At 36.6% G+C, this 14,207-nt stretch overlaps 1 protein-coding gene and 1 long non-coding RNA gene across 2 annotated transcripts; one reads left to right on the plus strand and one right to left on the minus strand.

Moving 5' to 3' along the window:
* Positions 1-810: 810 nt before the first annotated feature.
* LOC131972172 (uncharacterized) lies at positions 811-2,893 on the minus strand. The gene is made up of 3 exons (XR_009394441.1): positions 2,667-2,893; positions 2,487-2,566; positions 811-1,117 (listed from the first exon to the last, which is right to left on the minus strand). It is a non-coding gene; the product is annotated as an uncharacterized LOC131972172 (long non-coding RNA).
* Positions 2,894-5,447: 2,554 nt separating this feature from the next.
* Positions 5,448-14,140, plus strand: LOC131972079 (F-box only protein 6-like). The gene is made up of 6 exons (XM_059333837.1): positions 5,448-5,861; positions 10,510-10,759; positions 10,863-10,977; positions 11,059-11,154; positions 12,171-12,306; positions 12,407-14,140. Exons 1-6 carry the CDS (start codon positions 5,760-5,762, stop codon positions 12,551-12,553), a joined length of 846 nt encoding a protein of 281 aa, XP_059189820.1. The 5' UTR covers positions 5,448-5,759; the 3' UTR covers positions 12,554-14,140.
* Positions 14,141-14,207: the final 67 nt, after the last annotated feature.

The following is a 14,207-nucleotide window of genomic DNA, read 5'->3' on the forward strand; positions in this document are numbered from 1 at the left end:
AAATCTTAGAAGTTAGAAGTAGTCAAGAACTTCTAAGTGCACAAACTGTCTTTTGCTGGCAGTTTGCATCACAATTGCATCAAGGTTTTAGAAACCTTTAATGGTACTAAGCTTTTAAAAAGCATTTATGGCTTTCACAGGTATCCCAAGTCTGAATTTTCTTTTGATAATGTCTTTCCTCTCATGGACAAGTAAGGGAAGAAGTAAAAGCTCTTGCATCCATTTTTGTTTTCATTTGCACCTCTCACTATCAGCCATGGTTATTGAAATCTGATGATCAGGAGGCTTCTGATATGGATACTCACGAATTGTTAACAAGCTACCAGACATGTAGGAGGCATTTAAGAATTATTTGCACATATACCTGACAACACATTACTTTACTCTTACTTCACTCATTATTCTTTTTTTTTTTCATGTTGAATCAGTGACACTTGGCCTACTTATTTGAAAGAATATTTTGATATGGCATCATGTCCTACAGTATTTCTGTCATGAATTCACTAGCAGCGTCCCAAAACAGCTCAAGACCCAAGTGAGCCAATCACAGTTTCATAAAACATGACATAATTCATAGAAACAGGGTCAACCCCGCCCTTTCTCCAAATTCCTTGGTAAAAGATGGTCTCAACAGCTATGTGAATAAAAAACTCTTGGCTTTGGACTTTAAGTGCTTTTTATGTGTCCACCTAGTGGATAGATACATTTTTTGTGAATAAAGCCCCTGATGTTTCCTGAAACCCAAAATGACATCTTAACAGTCTTTTTTTATTTTTTAAGAAAAAATCCCAGTGAATTTACAAGCTACTCATCAGGCCAATCTATTTTTGTCAGGGAAAACTGATGATTTGATGATCAATCGAAATAATGATAAACATCGTTTTAAAAACACAAAGTGCGTAGTGCTTCACAGGGAGAAAAATAAAACCTTAATGGTAAAATACATGAAGGGCAAAACTGAGAAATAACCAAACTGAATAAGAAATTAAAACAATCAATTAAACAGGCAGCTCAGATGGAATCAAGATAAGAGACCTTTTTCCCTCCGGCAGGTCTTCTCAGCGCCTCAGGGTCCTGAATGCAAAAGTTCTGTCCCCTTTAGTTTTCATTCTGGACTCTGGAAGAGACAAGAGACCACTGCACAAGGATCTCAAACAACACAAAGGTTCATATGGGATTACAATGTCTGAAATAAAATCTAGAGCCAGGTCAAGAAGAGCCTTAAAGGTATTTAACAAGATCTTAACATCAATCCTGAAATATGACCATACAATCATCAATAATATAGATTATACTTTTATTAAAATTAACTATCTCCAAACAACAGTTTATGATTGTATATTCTGTGTAAAAAATGTATAGGATGCATTATAAGCTGATTGTTTCGTAAAAATAAATCAAAAGCGATTTATTTTACCTTTTTGCTTTCTTCCAAAATCATTCAGATCGGATTTTTTTATTATCCTAAGTTAAAGTTATGAATTAATCATATGATATTTTGAGTAGGTCTAGTTTGAAGAATTTAATGTGAATGTAATGTTTTTCTGTTTTGGTCGTTTATTGTTTAACAGGTGTGTATAAGATTTTTTTTTTTTTTAAAATACACAATAGGCCTATACTTAGACAACCAGCTGCCTAACAAGCATTCATGGAAAAACAAATAACTTTGACTTAAGTAATTTGGTCCAAGTCAAGTAAATCCCAAGTAATTTTCTCTAAGGCAATCCATCAACTCGATTTCATATGAATCAATCAATCAATTAATATCCTTTATTTAACCAGGTAAAAATTAATTGAGATTAAAATCTCTTTTTCAAGAATGACCTGGCCAAGAAGGCAGCACCATGATAAAATAAGAACAATCAACCACAATTCTCATACACCACATTCAACATCAATTAAAATACATACAAGATCAGGGACAAGACTATATGAAGATTGAAATGAATACAGTTAAAAATGAAATACATTTACATTTACATTTACATTTAGTCATTTAGCAGACGCTTTTATCCAAAGCGACTTACAGGAAGAGTAAAAAGCAAACAATCAAGGTATAGTGCAATAAGAGCTATTAGTGCTAGTGACAATTCTTTGAGGAGTAGACTTATCATGTGGTCTAGGAGAGAAGATGCTCTCTGAAGAGCTGGGTCTTCAGGAGTTTTTTAAAGGTAGAGAGGGACGCCCCTGCTCTGATAGGAACTGGTAGTGTGTTCCACCAGCGGGGAACAAGAAGTGCAAAGAGTCTGGATTGCCTTGGACCAACGGGGGGCAGAAATAAATAAACTGGTGACAAATGAATGAATAAACCCGGTCGTTATCAGAAAATAGTTTTACAAACAATTGCATTGACCAAGAGAACTATCTTCTCTGTCCTTCAGGATTCCTTTGAATTCTCCCAAGGTGACCAGCTCCGATGAAGCATCATTAAAGACACAAACTTTTTTTTTTTTAATGCATCAACATTAAAACATTATATAACTTACAGGTTGGGTTGTAACAGGGGTGTCTAGACATCCTGGCTTGTCAGGGATTGTCCAGGTTTCCAAATGTGTCCAGACAAAAACTGTTAAGCACAGAAATGTCCCGGTTTTTACCACAAGTTACTGCCGACCTGCACCCTGAAGAATTCAACAGCCTTTCAAAGGTGGCACAGCAGAGCTTACCTGTGGCCTGCAGCTGTACTTTCACAGACACCCTGGCCACTGCCAGTCAGAGATGTCGAAGAAACAACAGAACTGGAAAACCCTCCTGCTTTCCTAACGTCGGCTGTGGGGAGCCATTTCTCCTTTCCCCTGGTTTCACATAAACAACGCGCCATGTGCAGTGTGCACCAGTGTGTGCACCTGTAGACGCCGAGAAGGATTTCATGGTGCATTCAGGTGCACCCTGTGAACTCTGAGATGATCACACAGTTGTTGTAAAGTTCCCCTTTGCCCTCCAGCGGCTCTTTTTTTGTTGTTCAAGAGGTTGCTCAATTGACTATGCTTGCATTTTAAATGCATTTGATTTTCACCATTTAGCCTCTGGCCTTAGTATATTACATACAACGTTAAAAAAAATGGCAGTTATACCCCTATTCATTCACTCAAGTACTGTATTTAAGTACAATTTTGAGGTATAGCCAACTTGTACTTTACTTGAATATTCATACATAACTTTATACTTCTACAACACGACATTTTAGAGGCTAATATTGTACTTTTTACTCCATTATATTAAGCTGCCAGCTTTAGTTACTTTTCAGGGTCAAGATTTACATGAAAAAATCAATTAAAATGATTATGCATGTTTATAAATCATTACATTACATTACATTACATTACATGTCATTTAGCAGACGCTTTTGTCCAAAGCGACTTACAATAAGTGCATTCAACCTGATGGTACTAGACATAGACCATAGGAATCGAGTAAGTACATAACTTTAAGAGCTAACTGTCATTGCTAAGGAGTGCTATATGTTAAAGAAGAAAAGAAGAGAAAAGAAGAAGAAAATTTTTTTTTTTTTTTTTTTTTTTTTTTAATATATATATATCTGTTAGGTGACCATGACTTAACCGAGGTATTGTTGGAAGAGATAGGTCTTCAGCCTGCGGCGGAAGATGTACAGGCTGTCTGAGGTCCTGATGTCGGTGGGGAGCTCGTTCCACCATTTGGGAGCCAAGACAGAGAAAAGTCTGGAAGAGGTTTTGAGGCGAGTTGACCCACGCAAGGTGGGAGTCGCTAGCTGTTTGGCTGATGCAGAGCGGAGAGGACGGGCAGGGGTGTAGAGTTTGACAAGGTCCTGGATGTAAGTAGGACCTGAACCGTTAGCAGCAGAGTACGCCAGAGCTAGAGTCTTGAAGCGTATCCGCGCAGCCACTGGTAGCCAGTGGAGGGAGCGGAGGAGAGGTGTTGTGTGTGAAAATTTGGGAAGATTGAAGACCAATCGAGCAGCTGCATTCTGGTCAAAACACAAAACACTAATCAAAACACATACAATTATATTAAGTAGTAAACATTAACATGCACTAAAATGCATCAAAAATAATAATACAATTATATATATGGAATATTGATGCTGATACTTTTGAACTTTCACTGAAGTACGTTTTGAATGTAGGACTATTGCTTGTAGTGGAGTTGTTTCCCTTGTCTATAAGTCGATTTGGATAAAAGCGTCTGCTAAATGATTAAATTTAAATGTAAATGGGTTATTCTGCAGTGTGGTATTAGTGTTTTTACTGAAGTCAGGGATTTGAATAGTTTTGCTCCTGGTTATACCCATAGACTGTATAAATATATATACCATACTTTATACAATGTAGTGTATTTTTTTAAATAAGAATTTTGAAAGGTAAACGACAGTGTTCACAGTCTAAAACCAACAATATGTTAATCTTTATGAATATGGGTAGTGGTGGTCTGAAGGTTAGAGAATCAAGCACACCGTCGGTTTGGAGATTACGGAAGAGGATTGGGGCCAGATAGGAGAAAAAAATAATTAGAGGAGGATTTTTTTTCCATTATGCAGTTTGAGAAAAAAGTCAAAATGATAGAAGAATAAAGTCAAATTTTTGTGTTCGGTAAAGTTGGAAAGAAATTCACAGTTCAGAGGTCATCAGAGGAGAGAAAGAGCATCTATCCAAACAGTTAGATAGACTGTCCGTCAGAAAATTAGCAATAACCACAATATTTAAGGGTGTACTATACTACTAAAAGACATAGATGAGCTATTCTTGGTAGTAGGCTACCACAACTAATTTTTTTGGTAAAATCTGCTTTTATGTAATTTATGTGATTTTTTTTTTTTTTTTACATATATTAGACATATTGAGGAAAATCAGGTTGTAGCTCGCAGTCTACTTTACTGAACTCAAAAAGTTGACTTTATTCTCGATCAACTTTTTCTTCATCGACATCGTATTTCAACTTTATTCTCGTCATTTAAAACTTTTTTCTCAAAGTGCATAATGATTTCCTCCCCTCCTCTTATTATTATTTTCTCTTACCTGGCCCTAATCTTCCTCCAAAGAAGATTGAACCGGTAACTGTCAACTGTGCTTTCTAAATGCAACTTTTGCAGTCAGTCTACTTTATTGCATCCTTGCACTCAGTGAAATGTAAATGACGAATATTAAAGAATTCAAAAGTCAAATATTATCATTTTTTTATTATTAAATATAATTTAAATATGGCATAAGGCTGTAATCAGGGCCGAGTGAAAGAAGTCACACTTTGCCCGCCCATTAGGCTGACACATACCGGAAGTTTCCTCAAAGGAGGGTTTCAAGAGGACTCGCTATCAATTCTTCCCGGCGTACACCGAATCTCAATCGGTAAGGCGGAGTCAACTGCCAAACCGACGTTCTTCTGCCTTATTCCAGAAGCTAGCCCCGCCTACTTCTCTGACATCTAGCTCGAGTGTCCTGGAGTGAATAACGAGCGCTACCCTGTCAACTGATAGCAATAGTCGCTATTGAGAATAAATATGACACATAGGTTGTTTCGGAACACGTATAAGCGAAAGTAAAGGTAATTTTAGAGAAAATAGTAGTCATTTGCTAAGTTTAGGCTTATAGGAAACGCCGTAGCTGCTTTTACTAGTGTCTTTACCTTGAACGGTACTTCCGTGTTGTGTCATCGGGTGTAAATAACTGTGGCCATGTACGTGATATTGTAGCTATAAGCCACTACACACAGGTGTATTTTCTCTAAGAGGTCGAAAGCGGTTAAGTATATTGTGAAAACGCCAGGAGCTTGGGTCGGTCCCGGGAATGAAGAGGAAAGCTAAAGCTATGGGTGCAATTCAGAGCTCTGGTTCAATTGTGACCACTTCTTCAGCTGCAGGACCGTCAGACTCTCTTTCACAAGAGGATGTAAGTGTTTACAATATTATTACATAACTACTGAAAGAGCTTCACATAACTGCGGCCCGGGTAAAATGAGATTGATAGGTGGTTACAACCAGCTCTTACTTGTTGCAATCTTAATAGAAGCTAAATTTAATAAGAACTTCGTCACCCTGTTAAAATAATCGACTAACTCATTTTTCAAGTTTTTCAGGAAACACAAAAAACTTCACCGTGACATTGATCATTTCACTCAAAAAAGGTGTAACAAAGGACGGCTATTGGCATAGTAATAAACACTGTGTGTAAATTATGTAACTTAAGATAAATAAATGACTTATGCAATTTTTTGAACATGCCTTTGTGACTTAAGAAAGATATGGTAACACTTTATTTTGAAGGGGTCTACATAAGAGTCACACAAGCCTGTCAGAGACATGACATGACAAGTATCATGAGCATTAATGTTACTTCAAAGTGTCATTAATGTTCATGACACATCCCATGTCATGTTTATGACACGCTCATGTCACTCTTATGTGGACACCTTCAAAATAAAGTGTTACCATATCTTGCTTAAATCACAAAGGCATGTTCAAAAAATTGCCTAAGTCACATTGTATTTTGACTTATGCATAATAAATCCGCTTAAGTCACACACTTGACATAGGCCATTATCTTAAAGGGGTAAAATCACATGATCTGATCAACTCAGGATGTAGGTGATTTTACCATAGGTGGCCGGCATCATGAGGAGATGATTTAGGCAAAAAAAAACAAATTTTGACAAAAAATGACTTAGGCGATTATTTTAACAGTGTGACGACTTGTAACACTTTTAGTTCAGACCACAGTCTGTAGTTCAGACCAGTGGTGGACTCAGGCAATCTGATGGGCAGGAGCACTAGCTGCAGGGAGTTTTTCTTTCTTTCACTTTTCTCCATTGAATGGTAACCATTTGTGCACTGCTTATCAGCTGGAGGGGAATTCTATGTGACTGCATCATGTTTTCTCAAGATTAACACCACTGTTAAGAGAACTTAATCATGATTTCTTTGTTGGAGGGACACTGCCTCACCTTTTCCCCATTTTTTTTTTTTTTTTTGAACAATGTTTTTATTCATTTTCAATAAGAACATACACAACACATCAACACTCACCACACTAGCCACATAATGAAAAGCAGGCAGACCCCGCTAAACACACATACACAAAAAATAAATTAAATAAAATGAGTAAAAATTAAAAATTAAAATAAAATAAAAAGTGTGTGAATATAAAATAACAATTACAACAAATAATAATATATTTAAAAATAAATAAATAAATAAATAAATAAAAATAAAAAATTGTTACACTCATTATGCTTACTAGTGGGGCGGATTAGCTCAATATTTTACAACAATCGTTCACTTTGTGATAAAAGCATGAAATTTGGTAGATGTGTTGGTGAATATGTTTCGAACAAATCTGGATATTGGGCCACCTCAAAAGCGCCCCCTAGTGGCCGTGGCAGGCATTTGTTATACGAATAAATCAATGATGAATAAAAACTGCCCTTTTAATAATACCAACTGGTGATGAATTGTATATTGTTGGAAAGCCTGATTAGTCACCTTTACAATGAGGTACAGCTTGTAAGGATCGTGCATTCATGGAATGAGCAACAGGGCTAAACGTGTGGGTAGCAACCCCCAAAAATGTGCATCCCCTGTGTAGTGGGGTGGATTAGCTGAACAATCGTTCATTTTGTGATAAAAGCATCAAATTTGGTACACTCATTGCTGAATACATGTTTAATGAATCTGGATATTGGGCCATCGCAAAAAAAATTCTGATGGCTGTGGCAGCCATTTTTTAAAATGGCCGCCGGTGGCTACTGGCGAGGAATGCTTTGCCTACCCTACAGCTGCTGTTTCATGTTTTCAGCACCACAAATATAATTTAGAGACATGTTAAAGTGACAAAAGCTTTATTACAGTCTAATAGAAAAGAACATTAACTTTGTATAACATTTTATTAGATCTTGATATTCCCATTCACAGGCTATGGCCTCCTCTTTGGCTTGTATTCTTCTGTTGCTCCTTAAAAAGAAAAAATAATTTTCAATATTGTATGACCTGCAACAATAAAAACAAAACACATTTAGACAGAGAAAAAAATCATACATTTTAAAAATTCTACTAGGGTTACTTGTAGCAGGTTACTCTTTCTGGCAAAATCCTTGTACTGAGGTGTGTGACTTAGTCAGGCGGTTTAGCCAAATAAAGGGGACACGCCGGACAAGAGCACCACATTTTTTCCACATACTCTCTATCATTATAGGTTTCAATTTTTAGTAGGAGCCACTTCATCAAGATTGCGGTGATGGCAGCCATATAAAGTCTATGAGAAATGCTATATCTTCCAAGCCACTTAGAAGGTCAATTGGTGTCAAAATATACATTTTCTGGGTCCAGGATCCATTTAAAGCTATTGAGAATATCACTAGATGATTATTTGATCAAATAGATATGTTCATTTTCACTCAGACTGGGCAACTCGCTTCAAGTGCTGCAGCAGGGAATCCTGAGTTGAAACTGTTTGGAATCAATGTTCACGTGAGGATTAGCTGCCATGTACACTGCTCAAAAAAATCAAGGGTACGCTTTCATCTCATGTCAGATCTTGATCAACAAATTATTTACAGTGAGTCATCCAGTGATATTCTCAATAGCTTTAAATGATTCTTTGACCCAGAAAATGTATATTTTGACACCAAGATTGACCTTCTAAGTGGCTTGGAAGATATATTGGTTCTCATAGACTTATGGCTTATATGGCTGCCGTCTCCTATCTGCAATCTTGATGAAGTGGCTCCTACCAAAAGTTGAAACCTTTGGTGATAGAGAGCATGTGGAAAAATTTTGGTGCTTTTGTCCGGCGTGTCCCCTTTCTTCTCAAATCTGGTCCTAAGCCGCCTGACTAACTGTGATGGAGTTATAAAATACATTTAAAAAAAAGAAAAAAAGAACCACATGGGCAAAGGAGACATATTACATATAGTGTGTGTGTGTGCCTGTGTGTGTGTGTGTGTGTGTGTGTGTGTGTGTGTGCAGAGAGGGATGTCCACATTCCACAGGACATAATTTAACAGTGTCTTATTAAGCTTTCACACCCAACAGCCACTGATACATGTTCCAAGCTAACTAGCTAGCTTAAGTACCTAATTTTGCTATCTTGCTAATTTACTTTTCCGCCAAGGCCCATGATGATTGTTTTTCTCTTTAGCCTTTATGATGTTCATAGCATATTTTATTCATAATTATAACAGGTGAAATAAAATATATATACATACCTTGATGGACAGTCCACTGCACTGCTTGTCCCAGGAAGCAAATGCTAGCTAGCTCATTTACTAGCTAGCTCGATGGCTAGCCCGATTGTGGTGGGGCAGGAAAAATAACTGAAAGAGTGTCTAACTGGATTTTTGTTAATTTAATATGTGTATTTACATTTTTTGATTTACGTTTGTATATTTAGTTTAAATTTTTTAAATATTTTAAGAAATAATTTAAATATTTTTTGTAATTTTAACCAAGAAAATGACTGCTATGGCCACTAGGGGGCGAATTTGCGATGGCCTAAGATTCAGATTTGTTTGAAACATATCCACCAACATATCCACCAAATTGTGTGCTTCTATCACAAAATAAACAATTCTTGTCATTTATTGAGCTAATCCGCCCCACTACACAGGGGATGCACATTTTTGGGGGGTGCTACCCACACGTTTAGCCCCGTTGCTCATTCCATGAATGCACGATCCTTACAAGCTGTACCTCGTTGTAAAGGTGACTAATCAGGCTTTCCAACAATATACAATTCATCACCAGTTGGTATTATTAAAAGGGCAGTTTTTATTCATCATTGATTTATTTGTATAACAAATGCCTGTCACGGCCACTAGGGGGCGCTTTTGAGGTGGCCCAATATCCAGATTTGTTCGAAACATATTCACCAACACATTTACCAAATTTCATGCTTTTATCACAAAGTGAACGATTGTTTAGCTAATCCGCCCCACTATACAGATAAATATAATCTACTGTTGCTTGAGAAAGTCCTTTTCCCCATTTAAGGGCCCCTAGAGGGCACTGCTTCTCATTTTATCCACTATAGTAGTGGCATCAAAGAGGGCACTTTGACTCTGTGTGTTGTTGGTTTTGCTGGGGTGGTCCACCAGTGATGCAGACCATGCGATTGAAATGTTTCAGACATACTCATAGGGTGCATAGTTTATTCTTGGCAACCACTGAATTAAAATGTCATAAAATATGGCATGATGGACTTTTCCTTAACTGTCCAGCTGTTTGGCTATGAACTTTACTGAATGTTTGAATTCATAAGTTGAATTCTGGTTTCTGTGAGACTAGACTGTTTTATTTTTGTAGAGGAGGCACAGGTGCAGCCTAAATGATTCACTTTCATTTTAGTAGAAAATGGCAGGAAATGAAAAAACAGAAATAGACAAGTTAAAAAAAATACTGAGCAGCTTAATTCAATAACTGCTTCTGTGTGATGAAGTGGGTTAGTTTAAATGTTTGGATCATCGAAGCAAAAAATGAATGGATTACTAAAACTAAACAGTTTACCCAGAGTTTGTGCTTACCTGCATCCTTTCTATGCGTTTCAGCTGTTCCCTGTTAACCTGGAGGTCCTGGAGGAGATCTTCCTGCATCTTCCTCCCCATCAGGTGGTTGTTGTGTGTCGGTTAGTGTGCCATCAGTGGAAAGAAGTGGCTGACAGTGAGTCTTTGTGGAAAGAGAGATGTCGACGAGAAGGATATCGCATCCGCGATGCTTCCAAAATACCCAGAGACTGGAGGATGTTTTATTTCTTGTGCAAGAAGAGAAGAAATCTTCTCAAGAACCCAAGTGGAGAACGTAAGAAGAAATGTTACTACATCTGGTGGCGTATTTTCCTGCTGAACAACAAACTGGCTCTATGAAATGATTGATCTCACAACACCCTTTTTTTGTTTTATAGATAAAATGAAGAACTGGCAGATACTGCAGAATGGTGGTGATAACTGGAAAGTAGAAGGAGTAATGGTGGCACATCCAAATGAGATAGTCAAGAAAAACTTTGTGACCTCTTACGGGTGAGTATTCACCAGCAGTGGTCCAGAAAGTATGCAAAATTTCTGTTATGTAGCTGCTAAAAAGCTTTTTGTTTTCTGTAGAATGTGCAGGAAGGCTCAGCTGATTGATTTGGAGGTGGAAGGGTACAACGCATCTTTCATGGATCACTTCCAGCCAGACATCAAAATATCTGATTGGTGAGAAGAACACACATTAAACACTCTCACAACACTACGTTCTTCCTAAACATGAGATTCTGTATCTGTTTTGACTTTTGGTCACAAAGGAGAGAAGATAGAAGCTTAAGTGTACATATCCTTCAAACCTGCTTTAAATGCTAAAAAAACAAAAAAAAAACAACTTTCTGAGCCAAATGTGATGAAAAAGATTCTAATTTTAAGTAATTACAGTAAAAATGTGTCTAATACCGTCACAGAGAAAAGACAAAATAACTATGTAATAAACTGAAGGCAAATTTATTATTTGGTGTGTTAAAAACTATATTAGTAACAAAACCATTGAAGTACTAAACTTTTTAAAAAATTCCAAAAGATTTATATAAATCTAAAACATTTAACCATTTTCATATTTAACATTGTCTATGCCAAAATCATGTGGCACACTCCGAGGCAAATAGCAGCCTGAGGGCGCTCCAAGCTAAAAATATTTGGCCTTCTGATGAGAGTTGAAGTTTTCCCCTCGATAGTTTGCATCAAAACTTTTGCATGATTTTCATACATCTACTGTAGAGGCTAAAAAATATGACCTTGTAACAATAATATTCAAACAGTGCATGTTGGATGAAGAATAATACATTTACAAGATGGATAACAAATAATAAAGCTTAGCCTATTTGATCGTAACATTGATTTGTTTCGATTAATTTAACTATAAATGAAAAGGCAATAACAGAGTCAGTATGTGTTTACACTCAAAATAAACCTAGTCTTATATTGCACACAGAACACATCCAAGTCATTTTTTGCCAAACAAGGACTAACAAGCTGCTGTAACTCTCAAACTAAATAAAAGAAATACACAGACCTACTGAAAACAAAAATGTCTGTTTACCAAGGCTGTAATTCCACTCACCAATGAATGGTCAAATTCAAATCAAATCAATGCTAAAAAAACAAACTAAAAAAACATGTTTAAATCTAATCACTGACCCCGGGTTTAAGTGCACAATGCTTTTGCTTCTGTGTTATATTAGGTACGCACCACGGTGGGATTGTGGCAGTGAGTATGAGATCTGTGTGGAGTTGCTGAATCAAAGAAAGAAGCCTATTCAGACGTTTTCTCCTGAGACTGTTTACTTCGAGCAGTGGAACGACCAGAAATGGAATCAGGTATGTACAAAGCACTGAGCGGCATTAATTAATACAAGGAAGTTTAGAGGAGGTTCAAAACCCAAGGACAACTCTAGACTTACTGATGTGTGTTTTTCAGATGACGCATGTGTTCAAGAGCTATGGACCAGGAGTGAGATACATCCGTTTTGTTCACGGAGGCAAGGACACGATGTTCTGGGCAGGATGGTATGGGATTCGTGTCACCGACAGCTCCGTTGAGATATGTCCAGCTATGGACACGTAGCCCTGAAGAATTCATCTAATGCCTGCTTCCTGCCTTTGCCTAAAATTGCACCTTCTTTTTTGAAATTGTCTTGTTTTCCTTATATAATCTGCAACCATTTTGAATGTTGAAGTAATATTTATTCGGGTAAAATGCTACGAATACTGTATGTTCATCATTTTGTTCTGACATGTCATTTTCAAAGCACTCTCAATGCTGCACCTTAAGAAGTTTGTTAGTCTCACACACTTTGGTGTTTATAAGGGTCTGGGTTAAAGGAGTGCTGAACAGCAGAACTGTTACATTTTTGTCCTGAAACAAATGGAATTGAAAATGTAAAATAACCCTAAATTGTTAGTTTCAGAAAATCGAAATCACCCTAAAATACCATTTAAATCAGGGGTGTCAAACTCTGGCCCGCGGGCAATACCAAATCATTATATTATTATTGTAAATCAATGACATTGATGTGTTTTTTATTTGAAATTTGATTTTGCATGTCTGCACTATTTAGTTATATATTGTATGTTTATAAGCGTTGCTGGTTCCATATTTAATGTTAAAGCAAAACATGTTTGGTATATATTAAAAGGTTTATTTGTTCAATGTTGGCCCACGATTTTATTCAAGTTTTAAATTTTGGCACATTGTGTATTTGAGTTTGACACCCCTGATTTAAATAGTTTAGTTAGATAATAGTAATATCATTTATTAGACTTAAATATACCTGTAACAGCATGTGGATAAAAAGTATGTTAATGGGTAATTATCCACTTCTTCTCTAGGAGCATTACACACACATTTTTGCAATGAGGTAAGTTTCATTACCATTATGGTCCCCGAGAACATTTTTGGTTTTGGTTCTAAAAGATGCGAACAACAAACCAAACCATTAGCCCCCTCATGACATATTGCTGTTGGCTACTTAACTGACATCTCACAATGCGTTTTAATTTTACAAAACAGTAAATCACCTTCCAGTCAACAGTCAAAACATACAACTTTACTTGCTTACTTACATACTTGAATATGTCTGAATTTTTGTTTTGAATGCCATGTGATTATGGAAGTCCTTAGAACAAGACGCCTTACAGTACCAAGGCAGCTTTGCAGAGCACTCTTTAAGAGAAATATGTCTTGTGTTTGTCTGCTTTTCAGTCATATTCAATGAAACCTGGCTAATAATGTGGTTATATAATGGCATAAGCAGTTACTAAAGTATTTTTATAAAAAGGTTGGCATAACCACTGGCTAATAATGTGGTTATATAATGGCATAAGCAGTTACTAAAGTATTTTTATAAAAAGGTTGAATACTAGGGATTCTGCCTATACATGCTATTGTAACAGCAGCACTACAATGACTAACAGGCTTTAATGGAAGTACTAATCCTTTTTTGTGCTCTGTAAGTTATGCTGAACGATTGTATCAGTCATCTGTGGCAAATGTATACACTTTCACAACCTTTTATGTAACCAAGTCAGACAACAAAGTAGTATTTGAAGTTAGGGTTATTCATAATACTGGTTTATTGTTATGCTTTTATCACAAGCAAGATACAGTACAATTGTGATGTCAAATTGAATAAAAACCAAAGAATCAAAGAAACGTGTTCTCAACATGTTCCTGGTTAGTTTGATTTCATCTCAACTCCATCAGTGATGCACACGTTGTA

This window comes from Centropristis striata, chromosome 5, assembly GCF_030273125.1.
Source record: "Centropristis striata isolate RG_2023a ecotype Rhode Island chromosome 5, C.striata_1.0, whole genome shotgun sequence".
In the NCBI taxonomy this organism is placed as follows: Eukaryota; Metazoa; Chordata; class Actinopteri; order Perciformes; family Serranidae; genus Centropristis; species Centropristis striata.

What these genes read in the sequence shown, in the direction of transcription:
- LOC131972079 (XM_059333837.1), top strand. Translation starts at nt 5,760, where the DNA reads ATGAAGAGGAAAGCTAAAGCTATGGGTGCAATTCAGAGCTCTGGTTCA. An exon ending in CAAGAACCCAAGTGGAGAAC is followed by an intron (nt 10,760 to 10,862) that starts GTAAGAAGAAAT and finishes TTTGTTTTATAG; the next exon opens with ATAAAATGAAGAACTGGCAG. An exon ending in ACGACCAGAAATGGAATCAG is followed by an intron (nt 12,307 to 12,406) that starts GTATGTACAAAG and finishes TGTGTTTTTCAG; the next exon opens with ATGACGCATGTGTTCAAGAG.